The 26104-nt window shown below is 50.5% G+C and overlaps 1 protein-coding gene across 5 annotated transcripts in view; it reads right to left on the reverse strand.

Moving 5' to 3' along the window:
- Window positions 1-282: 282 nt before the first annotated feature.
- Window positions 283-26104, reverse strand: part of Zbtb7c (zinc finger and BTB domain containing 7C) — a 330626-nt gene continuing 304804 nt past the window's right edge. For all 5 annotated transcript variants that reach the window (XM_023714698.1, XM_023714701.1, XM_023714703.1 and 2 more), the window contains 2 exons: window positions 10865-12085; window positions 283-2475 (listed from right to left, as the gene is read on the reverse strand). In XM_023714698.1, the coding sequence (XP_023570466.1) occupies window positions 1824-2475; window positions 10865-12069 (1857 nt within the window). In that variant the 5' untranslated portion in view covers window positions 12070-12085 and the 3' untranslated portion in view covers window positions 283-1823. The remainder of the gene's footprint in view (window positions 2476-10864; window positions 12086-26104) is intronic.

Below are 26104 nucleotides of genomic sequence, written 5' to 3' on the forward strand. Positions count from 1 at the left end.
AACACCACTGGATTCCACTTTGTTCATTTTCTTCTTGTAAGTTGAGATCAGCCCCAGCCCCCTGGCAATGTGGAACTTGGGCACAGCAGCTGGTGGGTTCCAGATGCAAGTGTTTGAAATGGAGACAAGAATCTAAGAGGTGGCCACCCAGGCAGGTGACCACAGGGGGTGTCTGGAGGTTTCCACCGGGCTGAAATGGCATCTGGTGACATGGGGACTCAGGGAATCTCTTCTGGGGAGCTGTGAGGGGAACAGAGTCTGTGGTCTTCTCTGGCCTTTTTGTTTTTTTGTGTTTGCTCAGGAAAATAAGCCAAGGCAAAAAGAAGAGCCAAGCTCTTGTGCCACAGCATGGGGACTGGGGACTCTGGTTCCGGGCTCTCTGGGCAGGTGCACTTTTCTCTCCTGGATACTGAGCAGTCAAAGCAGACTGAGATAGGAAAAGGAGGGAGGGAAGGAAAGAGGAGCACAGCTAGGAGGCCTGGGCCACAGAGCTGCTTCCTTCTCAGGACCTGCTGCCATCAGCCTCAGACTAGGATGGCATATGTCCTAAGCCTTGAGGCTCTGTAAACCCCAAGCCTCTGCCCCACACTGAGCCCTTCTGCCCAGAGAGAAGCCAAATACTGGAACTTCATCCCCAGAGGGTGGAAGGAAGGGCTGGAAAGAGGCTGGAACACTGGAAAGGAGATGACCACCATGAAGGTTGGGTCCTGCAGGAACCTGTATCTTGAGAAACAAACAGGTGAAGCCCCAGTAGCTAGGTGCTTTGTCTAGGCTTGGGAGTCAGTCAAGTGTCTGGCCTTGTTCCTTTGATACTGGCCCCAGGAACCCCAAGAGACTCTGTACAGCATTGAAGAGGGCATTGGTGAGGGGGGCAAACACTGATGAGTGTTCCCAGGGATGTAGACCAAACAGAGCTTGCAGAAAGTGGGGCAGCATGGAGTCCTCCGGGTCTGCCTGTGGGCCCTGGATAAGGAGTGACACCCACCCCATATGCACCCCCTCATCTAGTTTGGTCAAATTTCTTGAGTGGGCTAATATCTTAAGGTGGAGATAGAAATAATAAAACCAAATACTCAGTAAGAGAAACTTGTCCAGGAAAATGGGGGTGCAAAGTTCCTACTGCTCCAGGATGCTCTGTAGAGGACAGACATATGTAGGTGCAGGGGCCAGGGGAGGGGACCCTAAATTACCAAACCCCTTCATAGTAGTTGACATAGAGGCACAGAGGGCTGATGTGTTCAAACTCACAGGACAGGTAAGGGAAACATAGACCTGCACTCCAGGGAATGGCTCCTTGTCCGCAGATGTCTCATGGTCAATGGGACCACTTTCTATGTGGCAGATGGTCACTGCACTGAAGGACCCCAGACCTCAGGGCACTGGAAGATGAGCCCCAGAGCAGTGAGGGAAGGAATTCCTATGGGACAGTGGGACTCAACTAAGCTGTGTGCCCAAGACTCCACTCTTGTTCTTCCTCCATCCTGCCTACTCCAAGAGGAACAACCCTCTCCGTACAGACCCAAGGGCTCCAAGCTGCTCTGGGTACCAGCATATGGCCCTCTGCTGTGGCCTGGGTACTGTAAATTTCTATGTGAGACAGAGAGACAACCAGAGACAGGAGGCCTCAGGCTCCAGGCCCATGGGGAGGTGGTGCCCATCTCTGACACCAGTAAAAGGGAGGTGCTGAAAATACCATGGCTGCAAATATGTACTGGTTCACTTCCCCTTGTATTTGTAAAATGTGAAGTTCACAGCCACTATTTGGGGCAGCTCAGGCATGGTAAGGGGGTCAGGGCTGGTGGGCCAGGTCTCCCAGGGCCGGCCTAGTTGTTGGCTTCAGACATGGAGGCCACGTGGTTGAGGCCGGTGAGCCCAGGGAGGCTGGCCAAGCCTGCAGCCCAGGGATCAGGGAGTGGGAAGTAGGGCCGCGCGGCAGCTACATTTTCAGCCAGCGCGAAGGCCAAGAGGCCCCCAGCATTCCTCTCGGCCTCCAGCTGTGCACGCCCAAACAGCTTCATCTGTGTCTCCTCGAACTGGCGCTCGAGCTCTTGCAGGCTCAGGGCGCCCTTGGGCGCCGTCAGGAAGTGCTTGGCGGGGCTGGGCCCTGGGAGGCACACGGCTGCACTGCCCAGGTGGCCGCCCACCTCGCCCAGTGCAGGAGGCATTACGAAGGCCGCCTTCTCCGGTGCGGGGCCACCGGGCCCGAAGAGCAGGCTGGCGGCTCTCCAGGCGGCGGGCTTGCGGCCACGCCGGGGCCTGGCCATGCGGCAGCTCTGGCGCTTGATGTGGCGATGCAGGTGGTCGGAGCGTGTGAAGCTCTTGTAGCAGAACTCGCACTGGTAGGGCCGCACCCCGGTGTGGATGCGCATGTGATTCTTGAGGTCGTAGTTGTGCACGAACTTGGCGCTGCAGTGAATGCACAAGTAGGGCCGCTCACCGGTGTGCTTCCTCATGTGGATCTTCAGCTTATCCTGCCTGCGGTACAAAAGGTAGGAATTACTTCCCGCAGGACCGGCTGGGAGCCACTTCTCAGCCAGTGCTCCCCTTGGTGTAGTGTCAAACTCAGAAGTACAGCCATGCTGGGATCCACCTTCAACCTTTGTCCTAAATATCTGCCCCATCTTAAGCAGGTACTTATCTAAATTAGAAGGAAATGGGAAGGATCAATGGCATAGAAGACCACTTCCTCTGGTGGAACTCCTTCTACACACAAACTCACATTACTGACTCTCCCATTGCTTATCGGGGCCTGCCTGTCTCACATAATAGAACATTTTGGGGAGATATGTCCCCTCAAATCAGCATTCTGGCTTGAGTGTTCTCATGGTGCAGCGACCTCTGCAGGTACCAGACTGCATTTTAATCTTTCACCCTGCTTTCCAGGCCACAGTCTGGTCTCTGGGCCCATCTTATGTGCTTTTTCCACAGCCCCTGGTCCCTTCCCAGGGCCCCAGCTGTTGCAATCTGTCCTCCACAACTAATCTGGGAGTCTATAGAAGCCAAGGCACACCTTGTTCAAGTCTCCTGCCCTGCGGTTTCTTATCCTAAGCCCTTGGCTCTCTCCTCTTTGTTTTTAGAAAATTTCAGGGTTTACAAAAGAGCCAGGTGCAACAAGAATGCAGGGTAATCTAAGGCAAAGCTTCTCCGGGTTTAGAGTATTATTCAGAGATAAGTCACAGTATAGTTGGGGCCCCTAGCCCCTGCTCCAGCTGCAGACCCACCACCAGCTTGCTGGGTGATCTTAAGTAGGTTATGAAATCCCTCTGCACAGAGCTGACTTAGGGCTGGACATCAATCCCCACTGTCCAGGGTTACTGAAGAGGGTTGGCTTTGTGTGAACAAGGGACAACACATGCTGTTCTGGGCTTGAAAGGAAAACTGACATCCTGGGTTTCTTGTCCTGAGAACTATGCACTCAGCAAACCAGTTTAAGGAGGCATTCAGCTTGGCTGTGGCGGCAGCAGCTGGGAGCACAGTTCTGGATTATTGTGCAGCGTTCTCTAGCTGGCCAGAGGTTGCCTCCTCCCCGCAGGTATGGCTTGGGTGGGGCCTCTGCCTACAATTTCAGGCTGAGCTTTGAGGTCAACGCAAGGGTTCTCCCTAAAATGGCCAGATTTCAACTATGCTCCGCCTAAGCCCAGACAGCAGGAGCAGCCCTCGCGTCTCCTGGCCACTAGAGGGCTCTCGGGCTCTCAGTTTCAAAGTGGTCTCTTGGGAGAAAAGGACTATCATCTTGTGAACTCTGGAAGGGTAGAAAGAGAGGGCAGAGCCAGCCCTCCCACCTGTGCCTGTTCCCCCCAGCTGTGGGATTCCTGGGAGGTGGGGAGGAAGGGAGCAGGACGGCTTGGGTGGGAGGGTTCTGCCTGCTGCCTGCAGCTGGCTGTTTTCCTTGCACCAGGCTGTCTTGTGTACAGCCCACAGCCTTTCCTGTGGTGACATCCCCCTCCCCAGCAGCCTGCACCCTGGGTGTAGCCCAGAACATTGAAAGTTTGAGCAGGTCGGGCCTTAGAGAGCATCAGGCCGGCGGCTCTCAAACTTCGAGTGTTGCATGAGCACTGAGCGTACGCTGAAGACTTGTTATCACCGAGTGCTGGGCCCCTTCCAGAGCCCCTGGGTAAGAGGGAGCCAGAAAACTGCCTTTCTAACAAGCTGCCGGGTGCTAGTCCACAGGCCCGGCCTTGTGGGGCTTGTCAAATCTTTCATGCTTTGGGTGGGCAAAGTGAGGCCCAGTGAGGAGAACTTGCCAAGGTCACCCAGAGGGTAACAGCAGAGCTGAGCGTAGAACCTGGGCCTGGGAGTCTGGACCTCTTTCTCGCCACTGTACTGTGACCTGTACACAAAAATGGGGTGGGATGAGCAGGGCCATTTGTAGCCCTATCAGGATGCTACTTTACAGCTTTGAGGAATATGCTTTGCGCTCTACAGGCTCTGGTGGCGGCACTAACGCTAGGTGGGCAGCTAGCCTCACTCCCTGGGCCTAAGACCCACTCTCTTTCTCAGCAGGGTCAGGGAGAGGGCTCAGCCCAGAGTCCTCAGTGAAGGAAGAGTCACTGTTTCACTTAACCCTCACTGCAACCTTAAGAAACACACACACGCATGCACGCACGCACGCATGGAGAAAGCTTGAGAGATGATATTTTTTAAAGTACTATTATACGTAGTTAACACTATTGCAGTATCAATCCTTTGGATCACTCTCAAACATAAGCAATGCCATTGCTGAATCTTTAAATGTCAAGGGCCTCCCTATAAATATCTACAACTTCTCCCAAAAGCCTCTAATATTAGGGCATCTCAAATTAATCTCGCCTCAGTGGCAGTGGCCCACAGCCTAAGAAGTGCTAAGAAGGGGTCTTATCATCATGTGGTTGGGTAAGTGGTCTGGGCTGGTAATACACTATTTCAGAGACCCAGGAAGGTTGCTCTTCAGAGGCAGAGTATGGTTGGGGCTAGAACCCTAGGCAGGAGAAAGGGAGGATTTCCCACTGAGGACTCCTCACCTGCAGCCTCTGTGGGCTGCTTCAGCAAGTGCATGCAGAACCAACTCAAAGAGGGAACTGCGAGCAGAAGGACTCAGTTCTGGGCAGAGCTGAGATTCACAGGAGCAGGGTGAGAGTGGAGAGAGTGGGCAAACTGTATGACAAGCAAGTCTGGAAGCAACCACTAGAGGTCAGGTAGTGACCTCTGGGACTCAGAGTTTAAGGGGGCTGGCCAACCACCTGAGTCATTAGCAGTGCACTTCCTAGGTCCTTGAAAATGCTGTAGAATCTAGTTCTCCCACTTACAAGATGAGGAAAGCAAGGACCAGAGAAGGCCAGCATTCTAAGGCCACACGGCCTCCTCCTTAATCCATGACCTCTTCATCTGGGTGTCATGACATGTGTACTGCAAGGTGGGCCTGTGCTAGGCATGCTCTAAAGTCCTGGACCCGGTCCCTTCATTGTCTGGGGCCTCAGTGCCTTGCTTGCTAAAATGGGGTGGACTGCACCATTTGCCCTCTGCTTTTCAAAGGATATTTCATCCAGTAACAACCTTGCACTATTTCTTTCCCATCCTGTTTTGGCTGGCCAGCTTTGTGCATGATGGCTCTTCTCCCTTTTCTCTTCATAAATTTGGTCTGCTCGAGGAAGCAGCATGAGGTTGGGTGGAATATTCTAGAGTTTAAATCTCTTAGTCCCTTCCTGAAAGGTCTAGGGGGGTTAGAGGTCTAGGGGTTCCAATTAAAATCTCCTTAAGCACCTCCATCCACTGGCCTCTATACTAACTCATCCCTTAGGTGGCTTTCAAGGCATTTTATAAGCTTTCCCCACTCTATGTTGCAGCACGCCCCATGGAACCCATGGGCCACTCCTGCTCTGGGCAGCTTTGCTTCTCTGGACATCTGGTGGTAGAATTGGGCTATCCATCCTTGTCTCACGCAGTCATCCAGGTCCCTGACCTTCCAGACTTTTGTGACATGAACACTGCCCCTGAAGGCAGGTCAAGGGGGAACAACAACAGAAGACAAGGTGTTGTCTCCTGTGCCCTAATGATTCTATGTGGTTTAGCATTACCTTCTCAGCAGCTCAGGTGCTGAGGGGGAACCAGACTTTCCATCTGTATTGTCTGTGGCCCCTGCTAAGACCTCCAGGAGCTCCTGGTAGGTAACAACACCTTTCTGAGGCGACTCTGGCCAGAGCCACCCTTCCTTTCCATATGTGTACTATGGCCAGTACAAGGCTCATTGTGTGTGCATGCACACAAATCATGGCTCCTGGAGCACGGCTTGTTAGTGTAGATGACATGGTAATATGTGAGACAGAAAATTCATGGGCAGAAAGCAGGAATCCCTATTGGATGCAGAAAAGGGACCCAACATCATGGACATTCCTCTCAGCACTCACCATCAGCAATGCTCAAGGGCATTCTGCCTGAGCTCTCTGGAGTCCCTAAAGTTACCATCCTTCTTATGAGGAAACTGAGGCAGAGATACAGTAGTAAGTTCACAGATTCCTTTGCTGTGGGAAGTATAGCATGAAATGGAAGCAACCTCAAGGAAGGCCTGCTCTCTTCTCTCTAGTGGCACCTGGGAAGCTGAGGCCCAGAGGGAGCCAGGTCACACAGCCAGGCACAGACAGAACCAGGCTCTGAACCTGAGCCTCCTGTTGGCCACCCAGTGCTCTTTCCAAGGTGCCATGAGCCACCAAAAGCTGTGGAGCCTGCCTCCAGCCATTCAGTGATGGCTGTCCAACTGGGGAGGCAGTGGCACCTGCTTTGAGACACACCTGGTGGACACCTGTGGACATGCTTTTTGTATTCTGCAAGTGTACCACACTGCCAGTAGGTAGAAAGAGTGCTCCTGGTGAGCTTGCTGACTAATGACCAGGGCTAATTTTGGAACTGCAAATAGGACGCCTCCTCTCGGGTCCTAATTCCCCTTATCTGTCACTTCATTCCATTTCCTTGTGTCAGAGACCCAGCCAAAGACACAGGCACTCAAGCCTGATGTCAGGGCCCCTTCTGAGTTGGAGGGGTCCATGGTCAGGAAAGATGTTCAAATCTTCATGAGGACCAGGCTCATTGTGTACGGGTGGGAGGAGAGGACTGTGGGCCTGAGCTCGGGCATTTGCTTTTAGCAAGGCTCCCAGTCAAGTGCCTCCCAGCACCATCCACTCAGACGCCCAGGGGTGATGATCTGAAGCCATCTCTATTTGTGCTGCTATGCTAAAGACACAATAGTGTCTTAATAATGTACCCAAAACTATGGGAAGGGCAGTGTGGGGACAAAAGACAGGCGAGGGAGGGCACTGGATGATGGTCTTTGGAGAGCAGACATGTCAGGGAGGGCCCATTAGCTTTGGGTTGGTGCTCAGTGAAGGTTGAGCACATGACACTAAAAATTGTAGCCTTTGAGGATGCTGATAGCAGATTCTACAAACACTGGTGACATCGCAGATTATCACTAGTAAGTTCCTAGGGAGCAGAGGCTGGCCATCTTGGGGAATGTCCACCCTTCATGGCACCTCTGTTGCTCGGGACCAATCTTGCTCTTTTTTCCTTTTTTTTTTTTGCCCATCAGACATGGATGGGACCCCTGTGTGAGCCAGGCTGTGGGTGGCATGCAGGGGCTGAGCAGGGAGACCCCCTACCCTTCCCTTCTAGGAGCTCCCTACAGAGGGGTTTGTTGTGTCAGGCAGGTCCCCATGGCTTATGATCAAGGTCTCATGTGGGGGGAAGTGAAGGAGGTGGGGCCCAGTTGGCAGCAAAAATGGTACACAGGGCCCACTGCTGTGTCCAGTGGTAAGGAAATGCCCACCAAGTTCTTGTCCTTCCTGGTCACATGTTCCTCATCCTTTAGGACCCTTCTTATGTGTTAAATCTGACAGGCCCCTGCAGCCCATCTTTGGTCTCCTCCTGCAAAGGGGTCTGGGAATTCCAGGTCAGAGAAGCAGCTACTGCTGCTAAAGAATGTCAGGGTGGGGAGGAAGTGGAAAGGTGTTACAGATAGTAACTGGGGACTCAGCCAAAGAGCAGGTCCCCATGGAAACACTGCAAGTGGACTTGGCTAAGGAAAGAGTTATAGGAAAAATCTCATCCTGCACAGGTCAGGGTCGGGGCTGTTGGAGGATGGGAAAGAATCCTCACTGGGCAGCCCTGGAAAGGGCACAGGAAGCACAGGACCAGTGATTCTGAAGAATGTGGTGGGAGTGTTCAGCAGGGACAGCCATAGTTCATAGTGAGAAATGGAGCCCCTGATGGGAGGTGGGCCAGCAAGTATCCACCCTTCCTGTCCCCTGTCCCTGGCCTTTGTGTGCTCCGGAGAGGATGGCCCAAGCTCCGGAGAGCTTGTCTGATCTTCTTTCACAGGGTCAGAGCCCAGTGGGAACCAAGTGAGGGGAGGTGTGGTGGGAGCTGGGTCACAGCTGCTGAGATGCCTGGGGGCCCAGATGGCTATCACCCTGCTGAGCAGGAGTCACCCGAGGGCAGGCAGGACAGATGGATAAGAGGCTGGAACTGCCCGGGGGCTGATCTGGCCTGGAGGTGAAGGGACATAGCAAACAGAGGCCACCCTATCAGACCATCAGGAATAGGCTGGGAGGGATTATTCTGGAATGTCACCCTCCTATATAAAATTGCATCATGCTGCCCAAACCAGAAGGCCTATTCTCAGGGGTTATACCAGTGTCCAGAGGGCAAGAAATCTGTCTGTAGTTATAGGCCAAGTTTAAAGCTTTTCCAGTGGGGCTCACAGACTAGCCAGACCTGTGTGAACCTCACAGAGGGCTGGTGTGGGGAAGACTTAGAAGGGAGGAAGGGAGAAGGGGAGTCAGGTGCCAGCTGGTTCACTGTGATACTAAGATGCATATGCTATTGAAGCTACTGGTCTGAGCCCCCCTGAAAAAGGAGTGGTGGTCCCAGTGGCAGCCATCTGCCAAGGGACAGGTATGGAGGTTCTGGGAAGAGGGGCCCAGCTAGGCAGGAGAGGGTGCTCTGGGCTGACATAGCTACTGGCTTTCCTGGTTCTGGCCTGAGTCTCTGGGGTCAGTGGCAGAGGGCTGGGAGACCCAGATGGGGCAACGCCCCTGCCGAGGATGGGTGCACTCCACTTGAACTCTGCCATCACCTGCAGGCTGGCTTATGCCCCTACCTTCCTGTGTCTCGGTTGAGTCTTTTTCAAGTATTCTAGCCAAGCCCTGTGTGGTATTCAGGGTGCCACCCAAGATGGCATTAGCATGTATGGCTGTTTTTGAGGGACACCTAAGGGGAGTGGTTCTCAAGAACTTAGGGGGCAGCTGCTCTGTGAAAGAGCAAGACCAGAATGCCCTGAGCTTAGCATGCCAGGTGGCTTACTGCTAAGAAGGGGACACGTTGGGGTCTGGGAGTTTTGCCTCTCCCCTGCACCTACAGATCCTCTCTTTGCTGCCAGCTGGAGGCATCTGTGGCAATTCTGCTTGGGGACCTATGGAAGCAGCTGCAAGGAGGACTCCACAGTCACTGTGGGAGCCCCAAGTGTTTCCTTCAAATAAGCCACCTGGGGAGAACACAGAGCTACCTCAGTAATGCCACTGCCACTTGAAAGTGTTTCTGAAACCTTCTCTGGACAACTTCCCTGTCCTCCACCCAAGAAGGCAGGTTATAACTGCTTAGAGGGCTCACCTTGCTATTCCTGGCGAAGTGGAGTCCCTGATTTGATATTCAACTGATTAAAAATTTTACTCCACCTACAAAGGCCAAAGCCTTGGGCCCATTGAAGGCAAATCCAAAGAATGAGCCTCCAGAAATCCCCAAAGTAAATTTCCAAGAGGATTTAAGGTGATAGCGCATGGTTAGAACAAGTTGGGGCTTTTCAAGGCAAGTTCTTTGAGGGGACAGTGGCAGTAGGGAAAGGACCTAGTCTTATAGGGCATGACTACAGCTATCACCAGGCTCTGTCCACATCCAGCACATGAAATGACTAGACACTGATGCAAGGCCATCCACCCGACCTTTTTCCCCACTGTGGATCGCTAGAGACCAAGGGCCACAGATGGCACCATCAGGTCATATTTTCCAAAGACGGAGGTCTTTCAAAAATCTATCAGCAGACGTCTCTGATCCCACATCATCCCCCTATCAGTTTTGACTACAAAAGTTGCTGCCCAGGGAAGGTGCATAACACATATCTGCAGAGTGGGATGGTGTCTCTGAAGAAGTCTGTCACACATTCCTTTCAAAGTTTAGAATACTTATCCTTCTTCCTACCATGGACTGGCAAGGGGGAAAATGGAAAAGGAAGCCCATCCCTTAAGGGAGTGGAAGGGGTCTACAGGGATCTCTCCGGACTTGGCCATCCACACGGACCGAGATCTAAGTCCGGGCTCTGCCGCTGTCCAGAGCTGCACTTACCAGTGGCCAGGCTGCCACTGGGAGCCGGCTGCAAACAAAGGCAGCAGTGCTTCGCCATCCTTCCTGGCTTTCAGCACGCAGATCCTGCTTCATCAAGGGTAGCTGCTGCTTCTCCCAACAAAGCAGGGCTGTACTCCACGGGGAGCCTCCAACTGGCTCCCTGGATACCCAGTGGGGCAGATGCCAGGGAGGCCGTGTGGACGAGGCGGTGAGGCCCCTCAGCTCAGGCTCATGAGAAGAGCTCTGCTGGGAGCTCTCTTAAAAGGGCTTCCTTTAGCACTTTCATTTATGAGAAAATATTTTAGCTCCTAAAACGAGTTTGAAAGCCAGCACCCTGGGTGATAGCTGCCATCCCTCCCAGCAATGAATTGGATGCATGTCTAGGCATGGCCTGGGGCTCTCTCTCCATCCCTGACCCTCCATGCGTCTTTCTGCTTTCACCTCCCGCCTTCTGGCCCTGGCCCAGCAGCCTCACCTCACCCTTGCTACAGTTTCGCACCTGGTGAAGCGGACCTCGCAGATGTTGCACATGTATGGCTTCTCCCCGGTGTGTGTCCTCATGTGCCGCGGTAGCTTCCCAGCCCCCATGATGACTTTGTGGCAGATGGGGCACTGCTGAGAGGCCTTGGGCTTCAGCTTGCGCTCCTCTACCAGCGGCCAGGGTGGGAAAAGGCTCCCCAGGTGGGTGGCACTCAGGAAGTTAAGATAGGCACCATAGTCGTTCTCTGCCTTGATGGGGCCCAGAGGCCCCCCGGGCAGGTCAGGGAACATGTCCTTGAAGAAGTCGCTAGGGAAGGGTGGGGGTGGGGGTGGGGGCAGTTCCTCCTTCTCCTCTTCCTTGATCTTCCGGTTCTTGATGACCAGATCCAGTGGCCCACTGTCAATCGGCTGCTCAGGTAGCTGGGCAAAGGCACCAAAGTCCCCTGGCCATAGGTGTGGGAAGAAGTCTGGGGCAAATGGAGACAAGGAGGGTCTCCTGTCGGGGATGGTGGCTTTGGGATACAAGTTCTCCCTCAGCAGAGACTCAATGGAGAAATCCCGGATCACACCTAGATGGCCAGGGCTGCCAGCTTGGAAAGAATCAGGGAAGTCTCTGGGTGTGTCTGAGTAGGCCTTCTCTGTGAGATGGTCCGTCTTGGAGGGGCTTTGGTGGCAGTTGATGTCCTGGGGGTCGGGCAAGTTTTCTTGGTCCCCAAAGTCCTCTGTGTCATCATCCTCCTCCTCTTCCTCCTCTTCCTCTTCCTCCTCCTCATCCTCCTCATCCTCCTCATCGTCCTCATCTTCCTCCTTGTCATCTTCCTCGCCTCCATCACCACCGGGCTCCATGATCTCAAGGCACACATTCACGATGCACTGGATCTCCAGCATCCTGGCAGCATTGAGGATGTGCTTGACATTGGAGGCAGTGATGGTGAGAGTGGAGGTGTAGGCGAACTCCAAGATGGCAGCCAGGGCCTCAGGCTGCACGAAGTCGATCTCATAGACGTAGGGCTGGCTGGCCAGGCTGCCCGCTGTGAAGAGCTTCTTGAAGTACTTGCTGCAGGCAGCCAGGACAGAACGATGCGTGCGGTACTCCTGCTCCTGCACCACCAGGAGCACGTCGCAGAGCAGCCCTGCGTGCCGCTGCTCGTTGAGGCTGCACAGCACCTCACTGCTGTGGTTGGGGAAAGGAATGCCGATGAGCTCATCAATGCCATGGGCCATGTTCTCAGCCAGAGCCCTGTAAGGACACACAGAAAGGCCCAGTGTGGTTAGCAGCACGGCCTAGGAGGGGAATCGGCTCCGGGACCCAGGGCTACTTGCCTGCCTGCCCTCCTACTGTGTTTAAGGAGTTCTCTGCCGCTAGAAAGCTGGCTCTCCCACCTCTCATCTTTGCCAAGCCTCACCTGAAACTCACAGCCTAACACAAGCCGAGGCTGTCCTCTGCACCCTGGGAAGCTGGGAGTTGGTGTCTCACTGGACAGCTGTAGAAGCCTCCTGCTCACGGTTCACTAAATTCCACTTTTTCAACGTGGAATTGCAGAAAACAGGACGGAGAGCCACACGACACTCAGCTGTTCTGTCACCTCTGGCTATAGTGCCCACCTTTTACACAAGCACCACGTGCTACTTCTGCTGAGCATTTGTGCTCATCTCTCTCCCGGGTCCTCAGACTTTGTAGCAGGTTCCCATTTTGTGCTGGCTACCAGGAAGCTTGAAGTCCATTTTGTGGCCCACGTTTTTGCAAATGCATGGGGATTTGGTGTGATGTTTTGGTTCCTAAACTTATTCCTGACGGAATTTCTTTTTATTCACAATTCTTGCTTTTTGTCGTTTAATACACTCTATCGGTGTGCTCTATGTATATCTGTTAGCCATTTCACTTACAAACAGACAGTGCAATCAATCTAATGCAAGTGTACTTTTAATTAATTCATCACGGCTGTACTCTGTTAGCCTCACGGACGTGTCAGGCTCTGTGTGTAGAGACTCACCCGCATCACTTTGTCATTCTGGATGGCCCCAGACCTAAGATAGTTGGGCACCATTTTTCAACTTTATGATGCTGTGCAAGTGAACCCAACAACCATTCTGCTTTTCTATTTCAGTACAGCAGTCAATAAATTACATGAGTTATTCAACACTTGATTATAAAACAGGCTTTGTGTCAGGTGACTTTGTCCAATGAGAGGCTAATGCTAAGCACTCCAAGCATGTTTAAGGTGAGGTAGGCTGAGCTGAGCTATTAGGTAGCTCAGGGGTAGAAAATGCATGTTTTCCTAACATTCTCTACTATGGTGAATTTTGGAGGATGTGGCCCCATCACTGTTGAGGAACACCTGTGTGCGCTGTGGCTACCAGCAAAGAGTAGAACAGGGCGCAGGTGACTGGCACCCCTTCATTAGGGAAGCACAAGTGCCAGACTGTTAGCATTTTCAACCTGGAAAAAAATTGGTTTTTGCGAAGGCATGCAGGGCCCCTCTACTGCTGGCAAAGCCAGAACATGGCCATGTTCAGACCATCTGAGCAAAGGCCTGGCCCTTATCTTGGTCCAATTAAAATGAGGAGAAAAGTAAAAGAAATAACAGTACAACCTTGGAGCCCCACGTTCCAGTGAGAAATTACCTTCACGCATTTATCTCCTGGGAGTTCCAGCCCTGGGAAGGCAGAAGTAGGGGATGGGAGAAGTGACACGTGCAGACCATAATGTGAAAGCACCAGGGAGCCACCACCAGGCACTCGTGGTGCTGGGCATCTCTTGGCTTCCCTAGCTTCTTCTCTGTCCTGGAGCAGCTTCCCTCGGCAGCCCCAACTGACCAGGTGCTCAAAAGGCTACCCCACCTGCTCGTCAAGGGCAAAGACCCCCATGGGCCGGGTCTTTGCTTCCTCACCATAGCCAGTGGGTTTTTCCCTTCCATCAGGCACTAGAAGAAACCAACAAGGCCCCTGCTCTGCCAGCCCTCCTGTAACTACAATAGCTGTGATAGAAACAGGTCTCATCCAAGAGACAGCTTGCTTTAAAAAGTGTTCAACATCGTTAACCACTGCAGAAATGCAACTTAAAGTCATAATGAGATATCAGTACATACCTATTAGAGTGCTAAAATATAAAATAGTCATAAGACCCAATGTGGGTGAGGACGTGGAGAAAATGGATATCTTGTCTGTTGTTGGTGGAAATGTAAAACAGTACAGCCACTCTGGAAAATGTATGGAAGTTCCTTAAAAACTGTGATTGCATTCTTGAACATTTACCTCAGGGAACTAAAAAACTGTGTCTCCACAATAACCTCTGCCCAAATATTCATGGCCATTTTATGCATAATAATAAAAAACCAGCTTCAACTCCTGCCTCTGGCAGCACAGGTCCCTAGAATGGCTGGCACTCTCTGCTACGGCTGAGTGAGAAGCCTGAAAGGCGGGCACTCAGAGGGGCCCAGGCATGCCTTTGTGTCACAGGATGGGCAGGACTGAGGTGAGCAAGTGGTGACGCTTGCTGGCTGCTCCTCGTGCAGCCTTCCCTGCTTTGTGGCAGTGGCCCCTTTCTGGTGGTTTTGGCAAAGCTCTGTCAGCAGAAGGGAAAGGAGGGAAAAAAGGGGAGCTGATACTCACTCAGGCTTTCCCATCCCATTTTGACAGACCTGTGAGCTGCATGAATTGTGCGGGGCATGTGGCTATAACCTTCCTCTCCAGTGAGCCCCAAATGTACCCCTGCACCTCCTATTCTCAATCCCCAAACATAAATAGAGTTCTCAGCCTCCAAACCTCTGCTCATGCTGAGATCTTGTGGGAAAACGTCTAACATCACTCATCTGCAGTGGTCCACACCCCACTACACTCCAGCCTCACCCAAATGCTCCCTTCTCCACCCCTCAGTTCAGATGCCAGCCCTCTCCAGCCCTTGGTGTAGACACCTGATGAGCCCAGTTGTTTATTGTATTTGACTCCCTCTTGTACTATAACTACTGATAGTTAGGGCTGGTATCTCTGCTAGATAGTAAGCTGCTTGACAGCAGATGCTACTATCAGTACCATTCGATGCTTGGCACAGTCCTGGCACGTATTTGGTGAAGGTCTATAGCAAGGGCTGTTCTAGTAATTAGTGCTGAAATTGATGTTTTACAGGTTGTTTGCTATACAAAGGCACCTCATCCATGGGGTTGTAGTGGCAGCTTCAAAAATATTGTCAGTGATTTCTGCCTCTTGGTGGTGGATTTTATGTCGCTGTGTGCTCCCCTTCACATAGAGGGTGACGGATAGGATCTGTGGGAGTGATAACAAGTTACCTCTAGGGGGTGTCATGAAGGACATGACTGCTTCAGCTTTGCTTTCTCTTGATCACTCATTCTGGGGAGCAAGGGGCCACAGAGGAGGATGCTCAGGCCAGGAGAGGGCCATGTGGCACGAGATTGGGGTCTCCTGCAACAACAGCACCCCCTTGGCTCCTGTGGGAGTGGTTCCTCTGACTCATCAGACCTTACACTCATGGCACCGCCCAGTGACACCTTGACGAGAGAAGTGGGACTGCTCAGTTCAGCTTTCCCTATATTTCTGACCCACAGAAGCTGTGAGTTGATAAATGCTTATTCTTACTTTAAGTCACAAAGTTTCAGCATTGTCTGTTATGCAGAAACAGATGACTGATGCAGGGGAGCTTTTCATTTCATAGACATTGTAGACTTGTGATATTCATGATGATAGTTTTCAGCAGTTAAATGTCAGTCTAACAAAATCGGCATATTACGGAAGTGCTCTGGTAGATTACAAAAAATTTACTGAGGAAGTAATAATACCTTTTCTTAATTTCCCCAAAACCATCCTCAGGGTAGTGCAAGTCCTGACCTTCAGAGGGGCCTTGTCCTCTGAAAAGACAATGAATGAAACACCCCTTCCACTGTTGGATAGAAATCCAAGGTTAGTGAAACCGCAGGAAATTGGTCTGCGTGGAAAGCAAATTTCCTTGCTTGCTAAGGTCTTATTCTTTTAACGATGCTATTGCTTTCTAATAGTTTTTAGGGAAAATTCCAGTCATTGCTTAAGCTTTCCTGGCAATCTTAAATAGAGGAGCCAGGCCCCTCCTGACTATGGGTTGGTGTTCCGCGTCTCCATGTGTGTGGTGACCGTGTCCGAACCCACTGAGGAGTGGAAAGGAGTTGCCCTAAGCTGAGTGCCCCATCTCCTGAGCTTCAAGGAAATGTGCGCTTGGGATCCAGAGTCAGGGAACCAGAGTGGTGTAATTTTATTAGGCCCCTCCACCTTTTTGGGCTTCTGCTTTCGTTGCATGTTACTGGGTGTCATGAGAAATCTGGTAACACACATCATGACCATGGCAGATTGAGGAGGGGCAACAGGTCCTGCCCAGTGACCTTGGACTTAAAGGCTGGTCTGCCCAGCCATGACTTCTGACTGTGTCTTGGTTTGTGGTCTTTGTTCCATTCCTGGAGGAACGGATGTAACCATGGTAGCTCGAGGTTGTTTTTCCAGGCAGGACACTTACCCAGGGGTGGGGGCTGGGACGGGTGAGCTGTGGTCAGGAGGTGGGCGGGGGCTGCCACAAGCTGCTTCATTGTCTCTCTGGGAAGAAGCACCTACGCCCTGCACTCTGGGAGCTTCCCTGGTCACCCAAAGATTCCCATGCCCTGGTGAACCAGCACGCACAGTGTCCCAGAAGAGATGCCATGTCCCTCCCCCATCCTCCTGCCCAAGACTTCCATCCCTTTCTCTCCCATTGACTAAGCCAGGGCAGTCTCTCTCCAAGAATAACAGGCACAGGGAGAAAAACTAAACACACACACACACACACACACACACACACACACTCCAAAATTAAAAAAAAAAAAAAACTCTCAAAGGCTTGCTGCAAAATAAAAATCTCTGGTAGGAAGATAGAAAAAAAAAAAAAAATATATATATATATATATGGATATACCTCAACAGCACAGTTCCTGCCTGGCAAGTGTGAGGCCCTGAGTTTGATTCCTGGTACCAAAATCATAAAAAATAAAATAAAGGGCCAGGGTGATAGCTCAATGTAATAATGTTTGCCTGGCAAGCACAAGCTCCTGAGTTTGGTCCCTGGTACTGCAAAATAATAATAGGGGCTGGGGAGATAGCTCAGTAGAATAAGTGCTTGCCTGGCAAGCGCAAGGGGCTGAGTTCAATCCTTGGTTCCATCAAATAAATAAATAAATAAATAAATAAATAAATAAATGGGGTAAAAAGGAAAGAACAGAAAACATGCTTAGAAATGCAGAAGCAACGTAAAGGGCAAGAATGTAGGGAGGTTAAAATGTTCTTAAGTATGGCCACAATTCCAAAAGACAAAGCGTCTAACTCAGTATGCCCTGAACTTGTACTTCAGTGGAAGGTTCTAGGATCCAGGTAGGCCCAAGCAACTTTGTCTGATAAACACAGGGCCTCTGATTATTCAGCTGTAAAATGGGAATGTCTCTTCTCTCTGACACAGAGCTGTGCTCCCTTTTCTTGCTTCCGAAGGCCGAGACAGTGAGCCAGCATTTGCACCCATGATCAATATGAGGTACCCTTATCTATCAAGTGCCTGTCACGTGATAGATGAACCTATGATGCTTCCTCAAAAACACAACCAGTTGCATCTTCAATGCAATGACAGAGAAGTGGGTATGGGAAGGGCAAGGGACATGCCCACAGCTCCACAGACAGCCACTGTCAGCCATGATTTCAGCCCAGCTGGGTTTGGTGACAAACCTCACATGTTTCCCTTCATCATGCCACCATCTACAAAAGGAGCAAAGGAGTCTGAACCCTTCTCCCTGCACAGTGACTTCTACCCTAGGGCTTGGTCAGAGCCAGGCCTAAATGATGGACACTGGGTGGGAGGCCCACCCTTGCAGAAAGCTGAGGGACAGCTCAGTACCAAGTGTGCATGAGAGATCTTGGCCCTGCAAATGAGGCCTCAAGGCCGGCCTCCAGGAGCAGGGGCTTTGAGCTGTGAAGGGGAGAGAAAGACATTCCAAGTCATCTTTGTACAAGCTCCCAGGGTAAACCCCGGCACAGGAAAGGCACCATAATCTTCCAAGATGTTTAATACCTTCTGTCTCAGGACTGCTTTAATGAGGCAGGCAAGGCTGATAAAAGAATGCATGTCCGTTTTATCATCGAGGAAAATAAGGTAGAGATGGGAGCCAGTGTCCAGGGTCTTGTGGTGAATTAGTGTCAGAGATAGGAACTAAAACTTGGGTGTTTTCTTGCCCATGCCTACTTGCCTTGTTAACTCACCAGGGAGGTGCAGTGCCCCCTGGCTGGCAGAAGGTAGTAGAGCTCTGGACTTTCCTAGCAACATGAAATGCAGGTGTAGGTGTGTTGCACCTTCCTGATGTCCTCGGTTTGCCTACCTGGGGAGTGAGGGCATGAGTGTGCGGATCTTACTGCGGGATGTGTAAGTGGAATCAGTCACTGCGAAGCAGAGGGCACACAAGGGCATTGGTAGGAGCCACTTTCCCTGGGAGATTATCTACTTCCTGTCAGGGTCTGTTTCTTCCAAGTCTGTCACTTCCAGGACCTCATCAAGCAGGAACCTGATTGACTGTGAATGGATAAGATTGGCCCTAATAAACACAGAAGGTAGGTCTGCTGTCCTGTGGCAGTGGGATGATGCTAGCCCTCTGCCGTGGGCACATCTGACATAGAACAGGTGAGCAGAGACCTGGAAGCTGCTTGAATCTCATTGCTCTCTTGTCCTCCACGGCCGCCAGGATGGTGTGACTTTCATGCCAGTTCTATTACTCTGATTCACAACTCCAGCACCTCTCTGAATCCTGCTCAGTTCAGCAAATCTGGGGCTCAGGGTAAGTCTTCCATCTGCCAAATCCCCAGCCAGGGCAGGCTGGCCCCCGCCAGCAGACTCTGACTGCTGGGAAGCCGGCCCCACCCCATCTCCAGCCTCTGGCTCCTCCCTTGCTTAGGCCACCTGGTGGCATTAGTGGCTAGAGTAAAGGCAAGAGGGGTTTGGCCCAGGGAAGAGGGAATGTGGTTTCCTTTACAGACTTGAGAATGAGACTGGGCAGTGGCTACCTGTGTCCCTTGAGCAGGTTGTTACCCCTGGGGTCTGTAAGCACTGAAACCACCAGGACACGGTGGGCCAGGCAGGAGAGAGGGCAGAGAGGTCTGACTCAAACTCCCAGCCAGGCTTTGTCTCTGCCGGGCACACCCCACCCTGCCCTTGGCAGTTTCCCCAAGCAGGATGGCTACACCCCTTGGCCCCGGAATGCCCCTGAGCTTCAGCTGCCCCAGAGGCTGGGGCCAGACATGTGGGCTGGGAGGCTGGGCAGGGCCCCTTTAACTTCCAGCCTGTACCCTGCCTACTTCAAGCACCCCGGGCACAATGCCCACACTGGGTAAAGCTGGCCCCACCTGCTCTGCCACCCTGCCAGGACATGCTTACAGCCTGTAGTCCCCAGCTCTGCCGAGGCCCCACTCAGCCCGTTGGGGCTTCAGGTTTCTTCCTCTGTCAAAGGTGGTGGCCATGCAGATGTTCCCATGCAAACAACTGCAGGACAGGCGCTCTCCAGCTCACACCACTGCGCACCCCTTGCTTTCCACCCATTTGCCAAATACTCTCATCTGTCTTCAGGATAACACCTGTGAGGGCCAAGACAGGCGGGCCCTGGGAAGCAGGCACACCTGGCTTCTCATCCCAGCTATAGGCAGATGTCCTGTGAGGGTCTTTGGTTCTCCTGTGACCAGGCATGTAGCCCTACTTCACTCTTCTCTGGTGAGCCCCTGAGTTAACGAGACCACGTGCTTGTCGAGCTGGACATGCAGCAGAATATATGCATGCTCACTCTCCTCCTGGTGTTTGTAGAGAGCCTCTGCACAGAGGAATCATTATGCCCATTTTGCTAATGAGAAATAAGGCTCCGTCGGTGAGCTGACTCATTCAAGGTCACAGAACTAGCTCAGTGACAGGGGTCCCAAGCCTCCAGGCTCTGCCCTGGACCATGCTACGTCCCTTATCAGCCCCTGCCCCGCCTCACCTCCTCGTCTTCCTTCCCTTTGTCTCCTACGTATGCTATCATTGTCTTAGTAGATCTAGTGGTGCCCATGCAAGCTGTGTTCTTTAATTATTTATTCATCCTTTATTGGGGGGTTACAGAGGGAGGGAGATTTGTTTTCTTTCAAGAAAAATATTGCACATCTTTTACTTTATGTTCAAAATAAAGGATTTACTACTTATGTTTATTACAGGTGATTTCCTGAGCCAGATAACTCCTTGGGAGGCTTATTAAACCTTATTAAACCACTGAAAATTTAGATAATAAAATAAATCACTCGTCTTCCATAAATAGCACTAGGCCAAGAATTCCTGTATCAGCTCATGGGGGAGCCCTATTCTTTTTCAGCACTCCTGCCCCAGTGGGCCATTTCCGTAAAGGGGTAGGAATGGCTTAGATTTTGCTAATTATTTAAAGGGCATGGACACCTGGGGTATGTGGTACCAGGTGTGTGTGGTGTGTGCGTGTGTGTACCTGGCTCAGCCCACCCTGGGGGTGGGGCTGGTGCAGCATGTGGAGCTGGAATTCGAACCGAGGTCCCTGTGCACTTGCCTAAGCAGGTGCTTTAGACCACTGAGCTGTCTCACCAGCCCTGGTACCAGGTTTTGGCCCTTCCTGGGGATGAGGCAGCTTCTGCTTTAGTGTGTGTCCTGCTCCCGCATGCCACCTCTGTCCATGTGCCAAGGCTCCCTGTGCCAAGGACAGGGTTCTGGAGGCTGACTGTTCACTGTGGAGCCTGGGAACTTTACCCTGGGTGGAAAGGAACAAAGTGGCAAGTAAGGAAGTCATAGACAGAGCAAAGAAATGTTGAGAACACGAGGGGAATCCTGGGAAGGCCCAGGTGCGTGGTTATCCACGAGGAGCTCAAGCCCTTTTGGGAGGAATCATAATTAAAATCCTAACTTCATTCTGCAACTGATTAATGGCGTGACCTTGGGCCGGCCAAGTCCCTCTCGGAGCTTCAGTTTCTTTTACTACATTAGATTGTGAGGTCGTGAAGCCCCTTGCTGCCCACACGTGCCACGGCCGCACTGTCCTCCAGCTAATCCATTTAAATATCTTGGTTCCAGGACAGATCCCTGGGCTCCAAGGTCATGCAAAGTTCAGCGGTGGATGCCTTGGGACTGCTATGCTCGGCTATAGATTCCCCATGACCCTGACTCTGCCTGTTACCACCCTAGGTCCCTTGGGAGCCCTGGCAGGATACCAGTGAGCACACACTCGCCTTTCAGATGCCGAGTACACCACGTGGTCAGGATGAGTCGGCTTGTGGTCATACCAGGTGGGGTGATGGACACACAACAGGTAGATAAAGAGCTTCCTATGTCCCGTCACTTTGCTCAGGGTGTCTCCTCTCCTCCCCACATTGGCCAAGGGTGGTCACAGAGCTAGAAGTGCGTGTTCCCTAGAATGTACACATGCTCATTGTGAAGAGCCCCCCAGCTCTGAGTGGGGCTGGGGAACAGATGCGGACAGATGCCATGTGGACTGCAAGCAGGCTCAGCAGATGCAATAGAGGAGATGGAGGCCTCCAGCCTGTGACTTCTTTCACCTCCATGGATCAGACTAATGACTGAGATGCAAGGAATGCCCATTTGGTGCCAGATCCTGTCCTTAATAGTGTATATAGATTCTCATTTCATCCTCTCTAAGACCCCAGGAGGCATCTGGATGATAACTGTCAAATTGTCACTTTATTTTTCCATTTGGGAAACTGAGGTCTTAAAGGAGCTGGCCTCCGGGTTTCCTAGGCAGTCTGCCGTGCTGCCTTTCTGTAGCCACATTGGGCAGTATTTTGCTAAGTGTGGGAGAAGTGCGGCTTCAGGGCTAGGACTCTTAGCCTGAAGACCTCACTAAAGAGTGGAAGGGGTGAGTAAAGACCCCAAAGGTATGCAGAGAGGACTGATGAAGTGGTGTGGACAGGGTGCCCTGGGTCAGAGGACAAGGGCTCTGCTAGGCTTAGAGACGGGTCTCCACAAGGGAAGCGAGATGCCTAGGCAGCCAGCTATTGAATTTGCTGGCTGAAGGCCCCACTTCCGGCAAAGGAACAGCATGTGCTAAGCAAGGCGCTAGACTGAGCAAGTGTGGTACATTCAGACAAAATGTCAGGTAACTTGGGGTGCCGGGTTCAATGCTAGGTGGTGAGTGATTCCAGACACAGGCGTGTCTGGGGGAAGAGCTGGCATGGAAGGGGCCAGTGTGGTGGGAGTCAAGGCTGGATGACAAGCAAGGCAGGGCTAGCCGGCCTCCCAAGCATTTGGACTCTGTTAAAGAGGCCACGGAAGGAGAGGAATCTGTGTGGTGCTGTATTTGAAGATGTCAGCAATAGGCAGCCCTGGGTGGGAGGGAAAGGCAGAAACCAGTCAGGAGATTGTATCTTCTGACCCAGGCAGACCATCATTCATGGCCACTCCTCTGCCCTTCTCTTGCCCCAGACCTCTGACTGGGATCTGGAGGGAGAGAGCCCCCTCTGGGCGGCAGCTGTTGGAGGAACGAGAGGCCCAAGGTCTATCAGAGCTGTGAGAAGTGCTGGGTATGCCTCCACCCTTGAAAAATACTTCCCACCTTCCTGCTGTGGTCCACTTCAATTTGAAGACGCAGCACAGATCAGGGGTCCAGCCAGACAGCCTCAAGGATCCCGATCCTGCCTGTGTTTTGCAAAGGAAGTGAAACCTCAGATTTGACTCAGAATTTGCACTTTTCTTCTAAGCAAACGCCATCCACCACGAGAACCGCCTGGGATTTGGCGAGGAACACACTGGAAGCTTGCAATTTTCAGGCTTAATTGTACAGTTACATATAATGTTATTATATAGAACTTTTATTGCACTGAGGAAGTCCAAGAATTTCCTCTTCCTATTTATACTTGAGCCTAGTCTTTCCTCTGCTATAATTTCTCCCTTGCCCACTGCAGAGGCTGAGGGCTGCTTGGTGCCAGGAGCCTTTTCTAAAGAAAGGCCAGTTAGGATGTGAGAGTGACATGTGTTGCAGTTGCTTCCTCACAGAGTGCCGCTCAAATGATAAATGCTTCTGATTGCTCATTATGTGCTCGGCCTGTGCTTCAAGCTACTACGTGAGGCTCTGAAAACACCCTATGCCTGATTTGGGATGGGGGCTTCAGGCTTCACTCAACCCAAAGCAAAACACTGCAGAGCAAGAGGGCCAGTGTGGGCAGGGTCCTGCAGCAAGGGTGTGGGAGCCAGCCCCTGGCACCCCGTAGTGATGGCCACGGAGAAGCAGTTCGACGGTGTGCTGCAAATTTAGTCTTCTGTTTGGTGTGAATCTTAGGGAAAAGCCTACCTTCCCTGTGCTGACTTTGCCCCCAGCACCCAGGACTCCTTCATGATCACCAGGAAGAGGGCTTCACCTTGGGCTGATTACAGACTAAGCCACACCCCATCACACACACACACACACACACACGCACGCACGCACTCCCACCTCACACGGACGCTCCCACCACATTGTAGCCATCACTGCTAATCCATTGGCTCTGAGATGTTTGGTCTCTGGGCAATCACAAACTATGTGGAAAAGTCTGTCGGGCAGCCCACCCCACCTCCACCTTCCAACCCAAAGAAGTCTGACTGATTCACCAAGGAGCTAGAGTAGGCACTGTAGTTTCCTCATACTTCAGCTGTGTGCTGCCCTTTTAATGTCTCAGGATCAGAAACACTGGAGAAGAAATGCAAGGTCAAAAAGTTAAAAAAGAGTTGCCAAAAAATCACTATTTGAAGATGATATGATTGGGTATTTTCTTATACAAATAACAGGCAAGTTAAAAAATATGTTAGAGGACGCATTTACTTGGCAACAAAAATAGACAAAAACACCTAGGAATAAGGTCATAAGAAATGTGTGAGAGCCATACCAAGAAAGTTTTAAAACATGACTGAAACACTTTTTAAGAAGACCTAAATCAATAGAAAGACATATCGTGTTCTTGGGTAGGGATTCACGATACTGTAAAGGTATGAATTTCCCCTAAATTATTTAAGAGGTGCAATTTGATCTTCACGAAAATATCAACCAGAATTTCTATTGAAATTAGCTAAGCTAATTCTAAAATTCATATAGAAAAGTAAACATTTAAGAATAGCCAAGACATTTTTTGAAGAAGATGATTAATTGGAATAGGGAGACTAACCTAGACTAGCCCTACCAGATATAAAAAACACATTAGAGAGCCATAAAAATAAAATATTTGGTATTGGCTCATGAATAGAGAGACAAATCAATAGACAGTCACAGAGATGCCATAAATAGATTCAATAAATTCATATACATGTGAATTTAGCATATAATAAGGATAGAATTTCAAATTTTGCTTTAAGATGGATTTTTCAACAAATGAGATTGGGACAGATGGAAATTTATGTAGGAAGCAAAAAAAAAAAATAAAAAAGATAAAACTTGGGTCCTTTTGTCATTTTTTACCTCAAAAAAAATGACACAAAGTAAAGATTCAAGACCTTCACAGAATCATGAAAATATTGGAGCATCATTTTATAATCATAAAGAGGAAATGCTTTTCTAAGACCAAAACTCAAAAATCATAAGTGTCTGATAAATTTGACTAAATAATGATTTGAAATTTTATGAACATCAGAATACCCATAACAATATTGAAACATAATAAAATTTGGAAAATATTTGTAAGCATACGATTTAGAGCTAATTTCTTTTACAGAGTGACATAACAGCATATCAGCAAAAGATCTCTAGCTTATTAGAAAAATTGGCAAAAGACAAAAAGTAATCACAAAGAAGTACAAGTAGCTCTCAAGCGTGTAAAAATGCTCAGCATCCCTGAGTGTTAAAGATGAAATCGATCTCATTTTTTGCTTCTCAGTTGTGTACAAATAATAAACTATCATCATCCAGCAATTTCCCTTATGCTTACCATGGAGATTCATGATTTTATACGCTGTTTATACACAAACATATTAAACCTACGCAGCACAGACTTGATAGCCAACAAATGGAAGCAAACAGTGTGACCGGCAGTGGGGGCAGGCTAGATCCATCGGAGTGGTAGGCAGGCTTCAGACAGATTGAGGCATATCTGTCTACACATATATGGAGAACTAACAGTAACATCATTAACAGCAAAGCATGCTGCATGACATATAGGGTTTTTTTTTTTTTTGCCATGTTTAGAGAGAAAGAGTTGCTACATGTACATACAGGATTACACATATGTGGCTTAAATTGGTTGCCAGTTTCTGAGGAGGAGTTGGAAGGCTACCAATGAGGGATAGAAAGCAGATTTATTTTCCTATATCTACTCTTTGGTGATATTTGAATTTTAAAAAGCCATTACTTTTAATGAATGATTTATATTTTTTCTTCTTTTACAAATGGCCAAATCTTCTTTCAAAGTTTTCATGTCTGATCATTGTTGGTTGGTTGTGGGGTCATTTGGCTCTTCTGTCTCAGTTTTCTGCCTATAAATTTGAGCTGATGACATTGGGGTATCTGCTGGGGTGGCTATGAGAACCAAGTGAGAGTAGCTTTGGCTACCATCACATCCTGTAGGATGTAACTGTGGGAAAGCAATGTGGTCCACGTTCTGCCCAGCACCTGTCCACACACAGCAATAGTGTTGGGTGGCTAGATGGGCAGGCCATGCCCCAGAGCTGGGTTCTCCAGAGCTGGGCATTCCAGATTATGACTTCAACTTCAAGTGGCCATTTGTTGGTTCAACATTATATAGCAATAGAAGACACAAGAGATCGTGGGAGCCATAGAGTTTGTTCTGTTTCAACACCCTTAGACATCAAGATTCTTGAAAGAGAACACGGCTGTATCATCACACTGATGAGACACTGACCTATCCCCCATCATTAGCTTATTTCTTATTCCTCTTTTATAGATGTGGCCACTGAGCGCTAACACACTGAAGTGACCCACACAGGGCACCCAGCCAGTAAGAGGCTGATGCTCCCCACCTACAATCTCTCTGCTACAGACCTTTTTTTTTTTTGGATGGCTCAGCCCACTCTGAAGTTGGGGCTGGCACGGCATGTGGTACCAGGTACCAGGGGTTGAACCATGGTCCCCTGTGCTTGCCTAAGCTTGCCTAAGCAGGCGTTTTTAGACCTCTGGGCTATCTCATCAGTCTTGCTACAGAACTTCTTCTTCTTCTTCTTCTTCTTCTTCTTCTTCTTCTTCTTCTTCTTCTTCTTCTTCTTCTTCTTCTTCTTCCTCCTCCTCCTCCTCCTCCT

This window comes from Octodon degus, unplaced genomic scaffold (genome assembly GCF_000260255.1).
Source record: "Octodon degus isolate 3935 unplaced genomic scaffold, OctDeg1.0 scaffold00003, whole genome shotgun sequence".
Classification (NCBI taxonomy): domain Eukaryota; kingdom Metazoa; phylum Chordata; class Mammalia; order Rodentia; family Octodontidae; genus Octodon; species Octodon degus.